This window comes from Gamsiella multidivaricata (genome assembly GCF_025024155.1).
Source record: "Gamsiella multidivaricata strain RSA 2152 chromosome Unknown BC939scaffold_9, whole genome shotgun sequence".
Taxonomy (NCBI): domain Eukaryota; kingdom Fungi; phylum Mortierellomycota; class Mortierellomycetes; order Mortierellales; family Mortierellaceae; genus Gamsiella; species Gamsiella multidivaricata.
In genome coordinates, this window is record NW_026251717.1 from 186,967 (window position 1) to 206,627 (window position 19,661).

General features: G+C 47.6%; 4 protein-coding genes across 4 annotated transcripts; 3 read left to right on the plus strand and 1 right to left on the minus strand.

Annotated features, from left to right (window-relative positions):
- The first annotated feature begins 1,099 nt into the window (after positions 1 to 1,099).
- On the plus strand, positions 1,100 to 3,409 carry BC939DRAFT_440458 (legume-like lectin family-domain-containing protein). The gene is made up of 7 exons (XM_051554081.1): positions 1,100 to 1,394; positions 1,514 to 1,776; positions 1,961 to 2,212; positions 2,304 to 2,390; positions 2,494 to 2,652; positions 2,764 to 3,063; positions 3,151 to 3,409. The coding sequence occupies exons 1-7, from the start codon at positions 1,205 to 1,207 to the stop codon at positions 3,310 to 3,312; spliced, it is 1,413 nt and encodes a 470-aa protein (XP_051415827.1). The 5' UTR covers positions 1,100 to 1,204; the 3' UTR covers positions 3,313 to 3,409.
- Positions 3,410 to 5,069: 1,660 nt separating this feature from the next.
- On the plus strand, positions 5,070 to 5,744 carry BC939DRAFT_376459 (uncharacterized protein; the record flags this gene model as incomplete). The annotated part of the gene is made up of 2 exons (XM_051551691.1): positions 5,070 to 5,156; positions 5,586 to 5,744. Coding segments are annotated over 2 exons (246 nt in total), but the record flags the coding sequence as incomplete, so codon positions are not given.
- A 6,771-nt stretch (positions 5,745 to 12,515) lies between these two features.
- On the plus strand, positions 12,516 to 13,478 carry BC939DRAFT_320622 (uncharacterized protein). Its single transcript, XM_051551519.1, has one exon. It carries the CDS (start codon positions 12,846 to 12,848, stop codon positions 13,368 to 13,370), a length of 525 nt encoding a protein of 174 aa, XP_051415829.1. The 5' UTR covers positions 12,516 to 12,845; the 3' UTR covers positions 13,371 to 13,478.
- Positions 13,479 to 16,428: 2,950 nt separating this feature from the next.
- On the minus strand, positions 16,429 to 19,643 carry BC939DRAFT_473957 (uncharacterized protein; the record flags this gene model as incomplete). Its single annotated transcript, XM_051558385.1, has 4 exons — positions 16,429 to 17,531; positions 17,632 to 18,636; positions 19,127 to 19,189; positions 19,304 to 19,643. The coding sequence occupies 4 exons, from the start codon at positions 19,641 to 19,643 to the stop codon at positions 16,429 to 16,431; spliced, it is 2,511 nt and encodes an 836-aa protein (XP_051415830.1).
- Positions 19,644 to 19,661: the final 18 nt, after the last annotated feature.

A 19,661-nucleotide genomic window follows, 5' to 3' on the forward strand; every position in this document is an offset into this window, starting at 1 on the left:
GAGAGAAAGAGTAAGAGTAGTAAGAAAAGTAAAAGAGAAAAAGACATAGTGGTGGCGGGTGGGGGTGAACGCACTTTTTTTTTGTCGCCCTCTTCTTCTTCCCAAAAATGAACCCGTACAAATCCCATGTAAACCTAGATGTGTGTCCCCTATTGATTCCTCTTTTGTGGAGAGGGTGTCGTGGAGGACATTTATTATTTAAGTTTACGTCGAAATGCTCTTTGTAAAAAAACAAAAGTCCAGTTCTATTGGAGTTGAATGCAAGTCTGATGTTTGAGGCTACGTCAGACCAGTTTCGAACACCAGTTTCCACAACTATGACAGTTGTACCATCGTTGCGTTCTGCAAAGATAACAGGAATGCCTTCTCGTTGAAATGCCTCGACAATGGCCGTCTTGAGTTCATCGTGTCTTGTCGGCTGAGGGAATCTACACATGTGCGTTCGAGTTCCTTCTTGAGTGTTCACCAGTAGGAAATCCATTATGTATGCAACTGAGCTCTGTAAGAGAAAGACGGGGAATGGGTGAAGAGAGGAAAATGAAGAAGTTCATGGAGGAATGGAATTCCAGGCATGAACTGCTTCACGACGTTTCGGTATCACTGCGGGTTGAAAGTCAGATCCCTAGAAGAAATTGGTGCCATGCATTGGAGAAAAAAAAGCAATCCAAAAATAAAAAAAAGAGGTGATGCTATCATACCTGGAACGCGCCAAATACAAATATTAGGGGGGAGGGGGGGCCGCCTTTGTCTCTTACCCTTTTAGTTGGGACTGAAGGGAGTAGAGCTCATTCCAAGGGATATGCAAATACGAGTATGTAGCAGCAACAGGGAGAGCCGGCTTTCGATGCTCCAGCTCCTTGCAGCCATGTCTTTTGTTTCTCCAGAAGAATAGAAAACACGCCAAAAGGACAGGTAGACACGATTGGCACCATGGTCTGCTGTGCAAGTGTATCTTCGCTACACCGGACGATTTAAACGCGCGTAGGATGGTAGTCTAAGAGACACACGCGACCTGAAACCCCCCACTGGTGCAATTGGTGGCAAACCTTGATTGCTTATCATAGTCTCTCACTAAGATGCATACGGTCTTTTCCTTCCTCGGTGCTCACATTCTGCCCCTGTTCATAGCCCAAGGGTCCCTCATTCTTCCTCCACATCCTTACACCTCTTTTCCATTCCATTCCATTCCTTCAATTCATTCGCCATGAAGCCCAGTGTGCTGTTGGTCCCCATAGCCTTTCTCTCCACAACCCTGGCCTGGAATAGAAACCCACCGCCAACACATGCAGAGGACCCCCTCCTGCCTGCAAAAAACCGTCGTTATGATTACAAGCAATCTCTGAAGAAGCCTTTCATGTACAACGGGGCTATGCCCTTCTGGGAGCATATTGGCAGTTACGTGCTTCGACTTCTTTTGCAAAGGATACCCGTTCTATTCATGACATCAATGAGAGAAGGTCGCTCTAACCAAAGAGTGTCTCAATTCAATTACTAATCGGGTATACCAATGCAGACGCTTTCGTGGCCCTGGACTTTATCCGTCTGGCGCCTTCTGTACCAGGTCTGCGCGGTGCAGTCTGGCGGTCAGCCCCGAACGAGTACAAAGAATGGGAGGCCGAGTTCTCGTTCAAGGCCCATGGTCAGAACTATGTTGGTGGCAAGGGCCTGGCCTTCTGGTACACGCAAGAACGCGCCATTGAAGGACCAGTCTTTGGTAATGGGGATAAGTGGAAGGGTTTGGGTGTCTTCATGGACACAAGTGATCCAGCCAATCAGGTGCGTGCACAACATCGAACCTCTTTTGTCCGTCTGCCCTGATACTCGAACACAACAAACATTGTATAAACGAGCACAGAGGGTGTGCACGGAACAGCGGCGCAAGGGGGGAGGGAGTGATAGTGAATGTGCTTTGTTTCCACACAATGGGTTCTCTTAAGGTACTGATTTTTTTTTTTTTTAGAGGCTCAACTCTATCATCTACGCCATCATCAACGATGGCACAAAATCTTATCAAGAGGATCAGGAATCTAGCCGGCTTGGTGGATGTCTTCGCGATTATAAAAATTCCCCCGTCCCTGTTGTCATCCGAGTCTCGTACATTAGCAGAACTTTGCGTGTTGCTGTTGACACGATGAACAAGGGCAGCAAGTTAATGACCTGCTTTGAGCGCAACGATATCGATCTTCCCGCTGGATATCACTTTGGATTTTCGGTATGGCACCATGTCTTGCTTGTCAGCGTTTTGAAATTGTTGCTCTCAAGTAACGATTTATCATTGATACTTTTTTATGCGCGATACATAGGCAGAGTCTGCGAGCACAGGAACGCCAGATGATCATGACCTGTTCTCGTTCGAAGTGTATGAAGTGAACCCTCCATTAAAGACCCAGGTACTACTTTCTGTGGATGCTCTCTGATTTTATGTATGATGAACTGAAGTTTGAGGCTACCAACACGGTTTCTTATTAACACTACTCTGTTCATGTATGATAGAAGCATCTCAGGCCTCACGAGGAAGAGATGATCAGGAAGGGAGAAGAGGTCAAGGTTGATGAGTCTGACAAGCTAGTATTTGAAGAAGTTAAAAAAATTGTCGAAGAGCAGCAGCAGAAGATCCAGGAGGAGATCGATGGACCCAATATCCTTTCCGCCGTGAGTTCAAGTGACCCCTGAATAGACCTATCTTCTGTCGACGGACGATGGATTTTTTTTTTGCGCTAACATCTCGTACATTTTTTCATCACGGATCGCAAATCGTGTTAGGCACAGCTGGCTGCAACGGTTTCCGATACGCAGTTCAGGATCGTTGAATCGCTTAATACTATTCACAAAAAACTGGAGTCACTGGGAGCTCCCATTCAGCCTCATGAATCAACATCCAGGAGCTTGGAGGAGATCAACAAGCAGATCAGCTCGATGACAGGGTCACTGCATGCAATGGAAAACGTCGTCAAGGGTTTAGTCGATCATATTATTCAGCAGGGACGCAAGAATGCGCCGGAGATCACCAAGGTCTTGAAAGAGGAACTGAAGAGCCTCAATGCCAAGATGGAGGACATCGATGTAAGTAAAATATACTCGTTTTCGTCTTTTTTTTTCTTGAAATAATGACTGTGGTGTACTAATGCTTGTCTCGTTCGTATTTTGTAGCATCGTCAATCATATCAGCATCAACTGACGCAGACAAGGCTGGTCAACTCGAGCTCATGGTTCTCATATGTAGCCTTCTTGATACTGCTCCAACTCGCCGCAATGGTTGCGTATAACTGGTACAAGAGACGTCTTGAGTTGAACGAGAAGAAGTTCATCTAAACGCGAGCAAGGCTGCAAAGTCGACATCGCCCGTTGCATCACGTGCAACACCCATGAATAAAATGCACTTGTAGGAATTGGAACTGGAATTGGGTGTCCCCTACTTTCTTCCCCCCCACAGACTCCCACAGACCAAACATACTCAGGGTTAGTTCGATTCCCAAAGTGGATGCTCGGCAAACGAATGCTTCATTTGGCAGTTGTCTCCCCATTCCGGTCACTACTACTTCTCTCCATACAAAGAGCTCTTTGAGCAAGTACTCTTCTACACCTCTTCCTCCACTCCCTTGTTAAGTTCTTGTTTGATCAACTCTGATTCACATACACAACAACGCACACGCACTTTGCATGGTTGTTCAGAAACACAAAGGCACAGCAACGAATGAGCAAGGCGGGGGGAAACTATGCGGTCGAAGCTGTCTGCAGTGGCTGTCAATCCTCTCGAGGGTGAATGTCTACATTGCTGTGTATACTTCATTTTGGAGGCGATTTTTTTTTTTCATTCCTTTCACTGCTCTTAATGATATCTCTGCGTCTACTTTTTATTCATTGCGTCATTGTAGATACATGCTGCAACTGTGTGTAGGTGTCTGAATATTCTGCTGCGTATATTCGTATGGGTTGTTCTACAGAGCAAATCGAGTTGCTGGTGTTTGAAGCATAGCAATGAAAGGAGGGCTGATTGTTACTTGCACCTTGTCCTTAAAAAAATGAGGGTGCAGGGGGGGGGGGGGGGGGTGAAAATGGGTTTCTGGACATTCTTTTTGCTCAATAGAGTCTTCTGCACTTATTTCCTATCCTTCCATTGACGTGTGTTGTTGATATGTCGCCGGCAAATAGGCGGTGCACTGCAAAGTCTCATTACTAGGTTCTTCATATCCCTTACTTTACGCCACCACCCCTTCTCTCGAGTACTATACTAAACAACAGAGATCATTCGTTCATTTTCAGTTGTTGAGTTTACTGAGATATTAGATAGATTGGGTATTGGCATGGTATAGCTGGGCATGGGGATGAGATCCGGCGCTATTGCTACTGTTGTTTGTTTTTCTCCAATATAAATTATGCTTGTTGTATATGTGCAGGTGAAACTGCAAAAAGAAAGGCTCAAAGAAAAAAATGAGGATCGCCTGTTTCTTTTTTCGGAGTAAGCGACCAAAAGAGGAGAGAGCCTCCCGTTTGCCAGACAATTGACGCACACGCGTGGGAGTAAAAACGACAGCAGCTACTATGTTATCACCATGGTCTATCAATGGCATATGCCACATGCCATATGCCATGTATTCTTATCAATGCATCTCTAGCTCTTTTATTAAACCCCACTTTCCTGATATATATAAACTTCAAAGCTAACCAGCTACCTTTTTTTCCTCCCACTTTACATATTTCTGGATATTTTATTATCTGACAACCACCCAACTGACACCAGCCCTTTTCGACATCTACAGGAACCAAAAAGGCATTGACCAACCAAGGCTCAACTTCACGCCTCGGACGTAGCCTAGAATAACATCGCACGTGTGCACACCAACCAACAATACCTCCACAGTCAAGCAAAGAACAAGAACATGAGTGCAAAAAGGAACCAGGCCCAGGCGATCGGGAGCCCTTCTTCCAGCACAGGCAATGTCGAAGGCAACTCCATGAACAATGACGACCATGTCGATAAGAAGTTCAAGCAGGTCCATGGCGATGGAGACGAAGACGATGATGACGATGATGATGATGACGCGCCCAAGAGCAACAAGCGAGCTGGGCGAAGAAAGATCAAGATCGAGTACATCGAGGACAAGAGTCGACGACATATCACATTCTCGAAGCGCAAGTCTGGCATTATGAAGAAGGTATGTCAATGTCGTCTATGCACAAATTTGGAGATAAACGCGTCCTTGATTGGATAACTTCCTTCTCTGTGCATGGTGTCCCGTGCTATTTGAAAATGAGCTTCAGCCCATGTCTATACGACGAGTATGGCCCAACAGCCGTTTTATGAGCTGAAGAGACATCCCATGGCATGGCTACATCCGTGTAATGGTGGGGGTGTTCGGAAGCGATCGGCGCAGCTAGCGAGTTGATCAGCCGACGTTTCCCCCTCCTCCTCTCCCGAAATCCACTTTTTTTTCCCTCCTATCCCTCACTCTCCCGGAAATCCTCTTTGTGGCAAATTGGTTTCACATTCCCATCCTAGGGTGTACGGCGCGATCGTAATGTGACACCATTCTAACTGATAACATATCTTTTTTGTTTGTTGTTGTTGTTGGGTGGATGGTTAGGCATACGAATTGAGTACCCTCACAGGAACCCAGGTCCTACTCCTCGTAGTCTCGGAAACAGGACTAGTCTATACCTTCACAACACCGAAGCTACAGCCCCTCGTCACCAAGGCTGAGGGCAAGAATTTGATCCAGGCATGTTTACACGCCCCCGACAAGGAGCCCACTCCGGTATGTTCTCACGAAGTCAACATGGCTGTTCTGATATCTCGTCTTTTTTTTTTATACAAACCATGCACAACTCACACGTGCACACCCCTCGCTTTTTTTTTTTTTTTTTTTTTAGGAAAGCAATAATGCCGCAGAGGCCGACACCCCTGAAGCCATGCCCGTCCCAGACTATGAAGACCGCTCCGGCACGAGCCCACAACAACCTTCGACACAGGCCTCGCCACAACAACAACCAATGCAGCCTTATCCAGGACAACCGCAAGCAGGCTATGGCAGTTCTTCGGCCATGAGTGTCCCGACCTATCCTTCGCCTTACAGCCATATCCCATTTCCAGCACAGTACAACATGAACATGCATTATCAGAACCCACCGCCGAATGGACCGCCAACGGCGACCACGAATTATGGAGGAAATCAGTATTGGTCTGGGCCGCCTCCACCTCATCAAGCACAACAGCAGCAGAGAGGTCAACAGAAAGAAGACGCTAAGCCGGTCATTGACGGGAAATGAAAAAACTCTTCGTGTGTTTGAAAGAAAGGAAAAAAAAAGAAAAAGAAAGCCTTGTCCTGTCGATAACCAGGACCAGTTTGTACAAATAGTGAAACCAAAATAATATAAAAAAAAGCTCTCCCGAACTCTAGCTATGTAATTAATGCATTCTTTGTGTGAACTGTCCAAACGCTCTGCGTTAGGGTCCATTTTATTACAATAAGTGATGATAAGCGGATCAAATACGGTACAATGAATCGAGTGAAAGCAATCGGCGCTCTTCTTGGTTTCTATGGCGGCGGTGCCAGTTTCGCCATGCCCTGTCCCTTCGGCATCTTCTTCTTGCTATCGTCTTCCAGGTCTTTGTCCTTGTAGTAATGCGGAGCAACTGAAACCCCCAATAAAAGATAACAAAGGTAACTTGTCAGTAATCGAACAGTATCGAATCAACATACAACACAGAAACAAAAGCTGAAATGAAAACAAAACGTACCTTCTTTGAGCCATTCGCTATCGATCTCCATGACGATTCTCATAAATTCCTTGCTCGTCAGCACCAACTCAAAGTACACAACCCATCGCGGATTGACCTTATACAACGAGCTGCTCGGATGAATCAACACTGTTTGATTACTCTTCACCGTCCTGTACGATTCTCCAGACCGTGTCAACCTTGCCGCATTGTAAAAGAATCCTGAAGTAATCGCCTTCCGGATCGGTGCCGTATCTGCCGGATTAGGATTAGATACCATCGCCACCTCCGTCCGCTCCATCAACCCGACCATCTGGTCCCGGATATCGCGTGCCCTCGACATCGACCGATGCTGCAAAAAGTTTTCATAACACCACTGAATCGAATAGTTGGATTCCACCCACTGTTCCCATATATTCAGCAACGTCAAATGATCGCCTCCAGGTTTCGTCAGATTCTGCCGTGCCTTGTCCGCATGCAACTTCTTGTCCTTGGGTCGGTAAAACACCGCGTTCTGGACCGACAACATGGCGACAATCGACGCAATTTCCTCCGTGCATTGGTATTTCTCCGCCATGATCAATGTCTTCGCTAGCATAGGGTCGCCCGGAAACTCGGCCATGCGTCGCCCCAGCTTTGTCAGCTGTCCCTTATCGTTCAGCGCTCCCAGAGCATACAGCTGCTCCAATGCTCTCATCAACGTCTCTGCTGGTGGCGGGTCCATGAACTCGAATCCCAGGATATCATTAATACCGAGCGACTTGAGAGTCAAGACCACAGAGTTGAGATTGATTCTCTGGATCTCCGGAACAGTGTTCTCATCCAGTTCGTTGTAGTAGGCCCATTGCGTATACAGCCGGAAGCACTTTCCTGGCCCGACTCTTCCAGCCCGTCCCTTTCTCTGGTTGGCCGATGCGCGCGAACAGGGCGTGACAACCAGCGACTCCATGCCGGTCTTGGGGTTATAGCTCAGCATCTTTGAGAATCCCGGGTCGATCACAAATTTGACTCCATCGATCGTGATCGACGTCTCCGCAATGTTTGTGGCCAACACGACCTTACGTGATCCCTCTGGCGTCGGCTCAAAAATCTTGCCCTGCATATCCGATGGCAATGACGAGTAGATCGGACAAATAACCAGTTCCTGAATCCTGTCTCCAAGTACGCGACATGTCTGCTGTAGATTCTCGGCCGCATTGTCGATCTCATCCTGACCAGTCAAGAACACCAAGACGTCGCCGGGCCCCTGAGAGATGTGGATCTGCATGACGGTTGTGATGGCGGCAGCGAGATAGTTGGCTTCAGGTGAAGTTGTGTAGTGAACCTCGACCGGGAAAGGTCGACCGGGGATGTTGAAGATCGGAGCGTCGTCAAAATATGCAGCGAATTTTTCCGCGTCCATCGTTGCGCTCGAAATCAAAACTTTAAGATCTGTCCGGAGGCGAGCAATATCCTTGACCAGTCCAAGCAAGATGTCCGTATGCAATGTTCTCTCGTGAGCCTCGTCGATGATCAGACAGCTGTATCCGGCCAAGTCAGGTTCACTCATGAATTCTCGAAGCAGCATTCCGTCCGTCATGTACTTCACCATTGTCTTTTCGCTTGTGCAGTCCTCGAAACGAATTGAATATCCAACTTCGTAACCCAGCTTGACGCCCATCTCCTCTGCGACACGCGCCGCGACACTCATAGCTGCGACACGACGAGGCTGTGTGCATCCGATCTTCATACCTCCTTTAGTATACCCTGCCTCGTACAGATACTGGGGTAGCTGCGTCGTCTTTCCTGAGCCTGTCTCTCCGACAATGACGAGTACTTGGTAATTTTCGATCGCATTCAGCAAGTCTTGGCGGTGCTGGTAGATGGGCAAAGACTCTCTGACCTGCTTGATCGACATCTCCTTGCGCTCCAGTTCTGTAATACGCTCCAACAATTCCTCCGATTCTCTCTCCTTGGTCTCCTCTTCCTTATCCATTATAAAATCGATGGCCTCCTCGTCAAAGACGTAATCGTAATCCATCTCCTCGCCCTCCTTTACATCAGATTTCCGTGTCGCATGCTGTCTGGACGCCCTCGTCTGTAGCTCCTCCCACTGATCCTGCTCAGACACAAACTTGTCACCGGGCTCTTCCTCGTACCTCCTGTACAGCGCATCGTGCTTTTTCTTTTTGTCCATCTTGCCCTTCTCGGTGATATAGTCCTCAGGCATCTGATACCCATCGTATCTGTCGTTGATGTTCATGCGCTCCTCTGCTAGTCGCAACAGCTCCTTCTTGTATTCCAGATCCTCGCGCTCCTTCTTGGTCAGTTCATTGATATTGAACAGCTGTTCCTCATCCCGGACCTGCATCCTCAGCTTTTCGATCTGCAGTTCCTCACGCTTGGCCAGGTATTCTTGACGCGCTCTCTCCCTAATTGACGGAAGGGCAGCTTTCCTGGCCTCGGGATCGTCAGCCAGGTTCCTACGCGAGTCGGATTTGGATGACCGATCTTCGACCAGCTTTTTCGTCTTGCCCTCATCCTTGTTCCTCAGACGGTTAGCAAACTCATCTCGCTCTTTCATATCCTGCTCCCGCTCGCGTTCCAGCCGTTCTTCCTCAAGCTCTTCTATAAATATTTGAAAAGGAAAAAATGTTAATATATAAATCATGCGTGCAGTCATGTTAATGATGCGAAATGTCATACCTTCAGTCTTGGGTGGCCGTGACTCCATTTCTTGCTCTTCCATCTTCCTGCGTTTGTACTCCTTCTCTTCCTCGTCACTCTCCCATGCATTGCCGTCGTCCTTCCTTCTGATCTTTTTCTCGCGCTTCTTATCGGCAGAGTCTTTGTCCTTCTCCTTGCCTTTTGATGATGACGAGCTCTTCTTACTCTTCTTTTTTTCCTGCCGACTGTCCTCTTCGTCGATAATCAGGCCGTATGAGTCATTTATCTCCAGCAATTTCAACGCCGCAGCCTCCTCCTGTCGTTTCTTCTTGGCTGCATCAGAAGCAGCGCTGGTGCTGGATCCAGGCGCTGCTTTCCGACTTTGTGTCCTTGGCGTGCGTTTGTAGAGCTCCTGAACAAAAGATTGTGTGCTAACATTGGCTGGGATGTCCATGGCTTCCAGAGACCGCATCAGATCGGCAGGAGATTTGGCCGTTTGAGCTAACAAAACGTGGGTTGAAAAATGACAACGGTCAATATCCTTGCTGTACAGAAAAAAGCAACTATCTGCGACATAAGACTTGGAGAGCCTGAGTCTATCAGCTTACCGCATGCGATCAAAAAGTCTCTGGTACTATTGTCGGACATTCCGAGGACCTACATCGTGTGGAAATGCGTAGAGGATTAGAGACATATCCAGACTGATCAAAGTTGTTTGCCATTCGCTCCAAAGAGATCTTGAAGCTGCCCTGGGTACCTTGATAGAGGTGTCCGAGACCCATCTTTTAAGTTCCTGCTGGTCCATGATCTGATTAACTACTGCTTTGATGCAGGCGAGGGGACGAATGAACGAGTTTAATGATTGAGGCGAAGCAGATCGTTAATGGACTATGTAGGCAAAAAACTACGTATTAAAGAACTAAAACCAACGTCCCGACGTCACCGACGAATAATCAAAGATATCGGGGCAGCTACGCTCGCTTGGGCACACGGCGGGCGGCAGGCCCTTCCGCAGAGGCTGCTTGCTTGCGCGCTTGAGTTCCCTGTTGTCAAGAAGCCGTGTTACCAGTGCTCGAATTGCTGGCACTGTTAATAGGACTCATGCTGGTGCTGATGCTGCTGGTGCTGCTAATGCTAGTACCTGTTTGTGACTTCGTAGCTTGCTCCCAAGGGCAGTTCCCGCTGCCATCCACTGGTTGAAGATATAACGGTCGCCGTTGATGGAGCATGTGCCCATGAATCGCATTAGCAATGTTGTGCCCCGCCATGATATCGCGGTGCATGTACAGTATGTCATACAAGTCTTACAATACAACCTACGGATCTCCACCTCCCCGACAAACTGCCCGCAGGTTGGACACTTCTTGGATGTGTAATATTCGTTCACTCCAACCGTGATGTATCCACGTAACCTAGCCTATGTGAGCGTTAATAACAGAAAAAAACATCGATAATATTCACAATATCCAAACTGATACAGTTCTGTATACTTGTTTGATGATGTGTTACCTTTTGAACAAAGTAGGACTAGAAGGACTCGTGCAATGAGGAAAGCCTAGTCTTTGTTGAGAACTTGCCTAGGCCGACTTCGATGACAACCTTGTTGGTCCATCCCTTTTTCTGCCAATATTTCCTCCAACTGCCCTGAGAAGACTCTCTGCAATGAGTCCGTATTCGGCATTCCGCGCTCTTCCTACGTCCCACTTATGCTTCTTGAAGCGATTGTTGCCGTTGTAGAACTGACGTAGTCGCTCTTTCACTTTCTCCAGCTCTACTACTTGGTTCATGAAGCTGGTACCCTGATCGCGCAGCAGTGGAAGCCTTGTCTCAACGCAGTTAATGGATTCAATTCCATCGCCTGGCACGATATTCTTCTGCTCTTCCACCCATCATTGATGCTTGAATGTAGGCTGGTAGACAGCCTTTTAATTGACTATAATATTGCGAAAGCAACGGGGACCTGAGGCTGAGAGGTGTCTTCGGAAGGGCTGACTATATCCACATCGTCGCATTTTTTTCCAGTCACTGTCGTCGCGCTGCTGGGGCCATGGTTTCTGAACAGCAGCACGCCGGCACCCACGGCACACGCTTGGCCCAGATCGATACCCATAACCTTGATTTGATCGGGCGAACAATCCCAAAGCTCGGTGACATCCTGCCTGTTCTTTACAATGTTTCGGATCTCGTTCAAGAAATAATCCACCCCGCCAAATATGGAGGTCAATCGATAAGGTAGGACATTCTTCGGAAGATGTCTGTATCTGACTGACTGCAGTTCCTTCATCTTGGAAGCTAGCAGTTTCAGACGAAACCCGTCTGTACTAACGGAGCCTCGATGGACATAGTCGCGTTTGGTGTAATTCCTTAGATCAAAGTTGGCCTGTCAAATGGATTGAATGCGCTCTCGCATCGTCGCCAAGTCCATCATGAAAGTTAAGTCCTTGAAACTCCTGGGCCTTTTGCGTGGTTCTGACCTTCCGACGTTCGAGAGTAGTTTTGTAATGATGGTGCCGGCAGGCTTTGACTGAAGCTACAAAACTACATCCGACTGGGACAAAGGCGTGTTCGTACTTGAAGATCCTCCCATATCAATTCTCGAAGATATATCTGTAGAATTATGCTCTGCCAGAATAAAATGCAGAATTCTCTCTCGAAAAAAGACACGAAAGGCCTTTATGGTCCCAAAGTAGAGCCATCTTACGGTAAATCTGACTAGAGTGGCTCAAGAGCATGAAATTCCCATTCGCCTGAAGGCTCGGATCAACTTCGGTACGAGGTCCTTCTGTTGCTAGGCCCTTCGCCTTTTTGGCTTGCAACTGTTATGAATATCATGAATATGCCGTCGACGTTAGTGTTGTGGCTCATTCTAGCGTCTTCAATGTTTCCTACATGTATAGCTAGAAACGTTTACTGCACCTTTTTCTCGAGCTCTATGCTCCCATTTCTGTATATCTTCTTGATTTCGACGAATAATTGCTGCGCTACGGAGCGGAACAAGGCAGTGGCCGGATATAGCATCCTGGCCCTGATCTCAGGTCTGTTATCTTGTCGGCAGCAAACCGAACTGCTCCGCCCGACGGACAAATCTCTGAATACGCTCGCCTACCGTACCACCCGTACTGTTCCGTGAGTAGTGATATGAAAGCAGTGCTGTATGAAACTGGGGGTGCTCAGAGTGTTTGAAGCGTCCCGATGTTTTGTCACTGTCAACAACTTCATCATCGTCAACATCTTCATCATCGTCATCATCATCAGTATCACCATCTTCACCATCGCCTTCCTCGCTATCATGATCATCATCCTCGTCACCGGGGTCGTCAACTGCATCATCATCATCGAACGCCTCCGAACCGTCCTTGACCTTTCTAGTTCTTGTTGACCACCCACGCCAACAGTTTTCCCGGCTTTTTTAGGCGACAAACATGGACAAAAGTTTCGCAGGATATCTTTGTTTGATTCCTCGGGCACGTCTTGGGCAAAGATGCACTCAAGGAACCGCTCGATGAGTCGCTGGCTCCGTCTCTTGGTGTCTGACGCGATGTCGACAACCTCCTGCAGACAGCTCTGGATTATTGGTACCAATTCCGACTCTCCACGACCTCATTGTGGATTCGCAGCGACGGTTCCAACATCGAGGGTCACTGTGAGGTATTTGATGTCTCTCCTGCCCTCTTCTTGCCTTTTTCTTTCCTTTCTTCTTCTTGCCCTTCTTTTTATTTTAATTTTGCCCAGCTTGACAATGTTAGCGGCAGGGCTCAAAGGATTTTTCGGCATCTTAGTCCAAGGTTTCCACGTATACTATTTCAATACTTCCGGCGGCACATGCTGCTTGAGTCGAGTGCGCCCTTTAAAAAAGTACCATGGGCAATGGCGTGGTATCCTAGCCCGAGGCGATGGCAGGTGCCCTTCAACTGCGTCAGTTGATTGGTGTGGAGCAGATGGCAGCAGCGGTGATAATGCGTCCTGTAGCGGAGGAATTATGCCGCCGCACTCTAATATCGATTGACTCGCTAAAGTTAAGAACAATTGGGAAGCCAAGTACAAGTACCCTCTCTGTGCTAACCGCGCCTCTTCAAGCTCGATCCAGATTTGACAATAGCACTGGCGAAGGATCTCGAATTGCTGTCGAACACTATCGCGGGTTATACCACCTTGATCTGTGGGAGATTGGACTGGACTAACCTGTACAGGCGTCTGTAGTAGTTGCAACAAGTACAACGGTTTATTCGAGAATGATGTCATAGTCATAAGAATGCTTCGCCCAGTTTCTAGAGCATTTCAACGCTATTTTGCTTAGCCCTATCCTTCGTATATAATAGCTCTTCAAACATAGGATTAGATAGCAACCAATCATCGAATAAACTACTGATTCAACCTTAGAACCCCTTGCCCACTACGAACCACCGACTGTTTGCAACAAACACTTTCTGTGAGATGGCGAACGATTCTTGGACGATATTCCTTCGGAAGATTTGAGGATGGACCAAGTAGTGCTTGACCATTTTCGCTACGTCTAAAGTAAGGCGTCAGAATCGGAGATGTATTCTCTTTTTCAGTAGCATTCAGTCAACTGTCAACCATTACCTTCTTCCCTCAGCTCTTTGATGATTTTGAAATTTGTTCCCCTCCGAGAGACCGAATGTTCTGATTGTAATCGTTTTTAGAAACCACTCCAAGTGTCATGGGCTGAACTTGACTGGGACCGATAGTCGCAAGTATGCTTCGAAGGTGGTACGCAAGGAGTTCCCCCCCCTAAGCACAGCAACTCCCTCTAGTGTCAAACAATTGGAGTTGGTATAGAGAGAAGTTCTCGGAAGAATATGACTGGAAAGGGATCCAGAAGCTTTTAAGGCCTCGCCAAGGCAACCTTGATATAGTAACTGTTGACTTGGCTGTGCATTCGTGTTTTCTGTCATTCGCGGCAATATACTTAGCTCTCGTCACGAAATTGAGTGATTGCTTATTGTAATTGGAGCAGAAAGAAGAAAAACCTCCCTCCCGGGCTTCTTATCAAGTACGATCATATTCGAGGAGTCATTTATCAAGCGCGTATAAAAACTTTCAAGAAGCCAAAGATATTGGAGGAATGGATCGAACAAATCGGAAAGACAAAGGCAAAGGAATACTCTTGGACATCATTGATAACGAACCCACAGCAATTCATAATCGCCTGGCGCTCAGCTTTTCAGTTGAAGGTAATACTGAGTAACATCTCAATCATGTCTTTATGCCTTTAACCGTGCCCTGAAAGCCTGCTTCTAAATCTCTCTTGTTCTTTCGGTACTTTTTTTTTTTTTTATCTATCTGTCTGCGTCTCTGTTGCTGCTACTTATTCTCCCTTCAACAGATTATGGATGAAAATAGGCTGATAGCTTGCATGGACTCCACACTTAAAACTGTTAAATCTCTGAGGCCTATCGAGGACGAGTCGGCTGGAAACCCTCCCGTACACACGTCCATATCTCCGTTTATAATCCTTGTGAAAGACCGTCAAGTCCACCGAGGAATCCTTATTGCATATATGATTACTAGTTCTGAATCAAAGTATGGTCATTCGTTGAATATGCTTATTTATGAATGGTCTTTATGAGAAAATAACTAAATGATGCTTTTGCGCTGTGCAATGGATACCGCATTATCAAGTGGCTGACTTGACTCAAGTTCAGAATGCGATTTAGAGATGGAGAAGTTCATGGCGGACTGTTCAGTGGTCGAATCCCAGGCGCTGAGGGCAGTGTTTCCTAATTCATCGATAGACTATAGTATTGCCATTTCCATGTCGGCTAACTTTGGGAACATCGTCTCCACAAGCATGTAACACGAAACCAAGGTTTCATTTTGCCGCACTGCATGCATTGAAGTGCATGACACTGAAATGTGCAAAAACCTTGTTCGCATCGTTGGGTGAAGAAATGCGACCGTTGCTGAACAAAGTTCACGCTACAGAGTCCAAGGAGAAACTGCTCGAGCTATGGGACGAGTTCAAGGGCCAACATGTACAGAAAACCGGCTTAATCCGTTATATCGAGAAGAATTGGATTAACGATGAATCTATGCCAACGTGGGCGCAGGCTGCAAGGGCCTAAATGGAGGTGGCGAAGAAAAGAGCGCGAGAGGAAGCCATTGCCGAAGGATTCGAAAATTACCAATGTGAGCTAGAGATCTTGTGGGTGGAACTGGCAACGTTGTCCATCATCAGACAAACCGGAAGAGTAGAGAGTGCACACTGAAGTATATGCAAGACGCTAAGGCGACTCTTAGGGCTGCAATCCGTGGGGTAAAAGGAATTGATGAATCGGGTGCGGGGCGCAGATGCAATGGGCAGGGTCAGGGAGTAAACAAATAAAGAAGACAGTACTTTTTTTTTTTTTTGCTGTGCACATAAGCGGACTCGACAACTGTCTCTATTATGTCATCCAAATAAAGGATGGTAGTAGTTTAGAGACCTGTCTGTAAGCAAACTCGATCAGAAGGACTTCTCTGTCCTGAACTATCTCAGCATAATCAGTAGCGAAGGACCTTCACCAGCGATTGTCGAAGTCACCCACGAGATAACAGGCCACGAGCAATACAAAGAAGCTTTCCAGCAACTGAAGGAGAATGGTTTCGTGGATGAGGACAATTCTGAAGACCCTGATAACGATACGTGGGGCGACGACGATGAATCTGACCTGGATTACGAAGACCCGAAGCCAGTTGTTAGTGACCAAGAGATGCAGGTAGTCGAAGCCGCTCTCCGTAGTCGCATCGTCGAGAAGGATGTTCTCTTCGAGGGATTTTCGTCACCACCTTCAAGCCTCTACGCAGAAGGGGTCTATTCTCAAAAGTATCTTCAAGACGCTGTAAACGAGTTCATGTCTGCCGCTGTTGATGTTTAGAAAACCAATTATTATGTTCTGTCGAGGACTCGCCTTCAGGTTGTTCTGGGCGATATGGATGTGTTCGTTGATTGTCATAGGCTTGGGTTATAACATAAAATACCAGTTTCATATATTTTTTCGATTGGATTGGATACGGGACTGGCTCCTCGGAGAGTCAACTGTACTTGCTTTTGATATGCTTGACTAGATATCGCCCTTTGTCTTTTTGGATCGATCTGGACCTTGCTCATCCTCTGCACCGCGTTTGAGCTTCTTCAGCTGGTTAAGGAAGTTCACATGGTGCTCCGGAAAGATGTACGCGAAATTATTGTCGTCCACCTCGATGGAGACGCGAATCAGTCCGGTAAGTTCAGGCTGCGGGTCTGGGCGTACAATCTGGAATCCGGCCACCTCTCCAGGGCAAGTGATAACCATGCTAATGTAGACCCCAGTGGGACAGTAATCTTGCGGTCGCGGCGGTTCCGATTTTTCTGATTCGGTACATGTTATTTCTTGCTGATTCTGTTTCATTTGTTGTTTTTGCTGCTCCTTTTGCTCCTTTTCATGCTTCTTCTGTTCCTCATTCAACTTCTCCTGTACGGAACGGCCACTGACAGTTGCAAGCGCTTGCTCGGCATCAGTAGTCTCAAGCACTTGTCGCAGTTTCAATTGGATGAAGCAGGGGTACCTCTTATTGTTAATCAGGACAAAAAAGATGATATTCGGTCTGGGCACCTGGGGGACTGGGAAGTAGAACGGAGGGATGTCTTGGTCACCTCGCTTCGAATTATCCTTGACGTGCGCTTTCATAAAGTCTAGCGTTGTGATGTCCTTGTGTGAGATGGCGAGTTTAGGTTCCTGTTCATTGTATCCAACAATCGTCACATGGCCGGTGAGCATCTCAGGAAGAGCATCCTTGGTCAGTAGAGGCCATGAAGAAATAGGCTGGTTCTTGAACGTCTCTACGAAAACGGACGGCATCATGGCTTCCCACATCCTGCCATGTACAGAAGGATTATCCGAATGCAGCATCGCCCCTTCTGCAGCAGATACAAGCAAAGGATCCTTTACCCGTAAGTAGTTATAGATCGCTTTCAACACAAATGGCTCGTCGAGAACTATTCTTGCAGCAGCTCCAAAGATCTTGATCCGGCCGAACGCTGCTTCCACCAATTGCGCTTCGTCTTCAAGTATAATCTCGGCTGCGTCCAGCAAACGGTGACGGAAAAGGAAGAGTCCAAGTGCTTCTCTGATAGAAAGACATGAAGTAAACTGTTCGAGGTGTTGGGCGATCTTGTTCTCCAAACCTACGGGGAGTCGCGTGAGTAGAACACGTATAATCTGGCGCGACGCACAAGCTTGAGGAATTTGAAAGGTAAAATAGCAGCGATAAAGAAGGTAACTTACGCAGGATCTCGCCACATAGATTGTTCCGGCGTTCCCGATCCTTCCAGGATGTAAGCATAGTCTCGGCGTCGTTGATTTCACTTTCCCACTTTGTTGCGTCGCCACTCGAGATAATCCCCTCGATCGCTGTCACGATTGGCCGAAACCTGCCTGTGAATCTCCTGTGCAGCATGTCGACCGCCTCCGGAGGGATTAAAGTATCCACCATATTTTTCGACTCGCTATCCAGCAAGTGTTCCTTCACACGATCGATATACGACTGGATCGAATTTCGATCTGTCCATCCTGGGAAATCAAACAGGAAAAAAGTTTCCGAACGCGGCTCCTTGATGCCGGCGCCGGCGCCGCTGCTCAGTGCCGAATGAATATTTCGCATGCTCAATCCTGTGCCACAGTAAATGATCGTAAGCTCCTCTCGACCTCCAGTTGTTCGAAAACCGTTCAGTATAGGAGACAACATGGGTCGAGGATCGATTTCTAGGTATGACGACTGGAATTTTGTACTACCCTTGTCGCTCAGAACCTGCGCTTCGTCTACGACCAGCCGCAATTTGGTCCCGCTTGAGAAATTAGGATAGCCGTGGGCAGCAAGACGGTCTCGTACTTGTAAGAGCTCTTCTTGGACAACAATCATTAGATCTAACGCGTTAACTGTGTGCGTATGCAGGAGGTCAAAGAGATTCCCGAACAGAATCGAAAACACATCCATGAACATGTTTGGGCAGACTTGGAGTATGGCCCAGGATGCACTTGTGAACGTCTGGCGGCAGTCATGGACCTGCAAGCAGTATCTGAGGACTAAGAGTCTGGAGAGGAAGAGCATGAGAGTCATGCTTCTTGCGAAGACGGTGTTGCGGCCAGGACTCTGTTCCCCTGATATTTTCGCATCAAGGAGCTCGGCAAGATGGCAGAGATCGTCCGAGCCTAGGTCTTCCTTCGCCGCGTTGAAGTAGAATCCCCACTGAAGACAGAGCATCTCTATCACCGAGCGAGTTTTCCCGCATCCTATATTGGCATCAAGAAATGCCTGTTAGTTGATAGAAGAGCTCAACGCGGATGTGCAGAATAGACCTTCAAGGCCTTGGATTGCAAACAGAAACTAGTCTGAAACGCCGAACACGGGAAAATCTCCTGAATGCATCCTTTCCAGCACGTCCAGTAAGACGTTCGATCTGAACTTGTCTGGAATAGGATCGTCCGTGCTTGATGGAGGGACTGGTAGATCCAAAAAAAGAAGGTTCGGCCGTGAATCAGGAGCCTTGATAACGCCACGCCGTACGACATTCGGTAGCCCTCGGACACCACTTGTAGCGAGGGGCAATGCCTGCTGACCACGCACAAAGGCGTCAAGAAACTCGGCCGCAGGCGATCCACAAGCGAAGAACTTATCCGCAATCCTTTTGATACCCATTTTGAGGCCGCCTATTTGATGAAAGGACAGTGAGACACAGGGAAGACCATTGAAATGGAAACAACAGCGCGTTTTCACACTCACCAGAGAGCGGATAACTAGGAGAAGATCCTTGCAAGAGATGGCCCGGAACGTTGACAGGAGCAGCTGTATAGCAAGGAAGCACATGAGAAGGAGGAAGTGGCGAGCAAGGTTAAACACAGTGCAATGCAAAGAACAAGCCTTCTGGACGAGTCCCAAGCACCAACGGTTGATGTTTACCTGGTAGTGGTCGCTGAACAATGATGTGAATTGTTTTCTTCGGTGCCCCCTCACTAAACACTTCCGAGAGATCGCTTGTCGGGCGCAGCTCCTTCTTCTCATTCAGAGCGTCCAGCAGGATGGGAAGGTCCTCGTGCTCGTCGTCGTCTGTATCTAGGATGGAGACCCGCCAGAGCGTGAGCTGGGAGGCAGTGACATCGTCAAATTTTGGCGTTTTCTTGGCCTTAATGAGGTTCTTGAGATCGTCTACAGTGCTTCCCGATGAAGCGATAACGGAGAATGCTCTCGAGATGGGGTCTCCGCTGACAAGACAGAACAGTCTCAGGTGGTCGTTGGTCATGGTGTTTAGGCTTTGCGG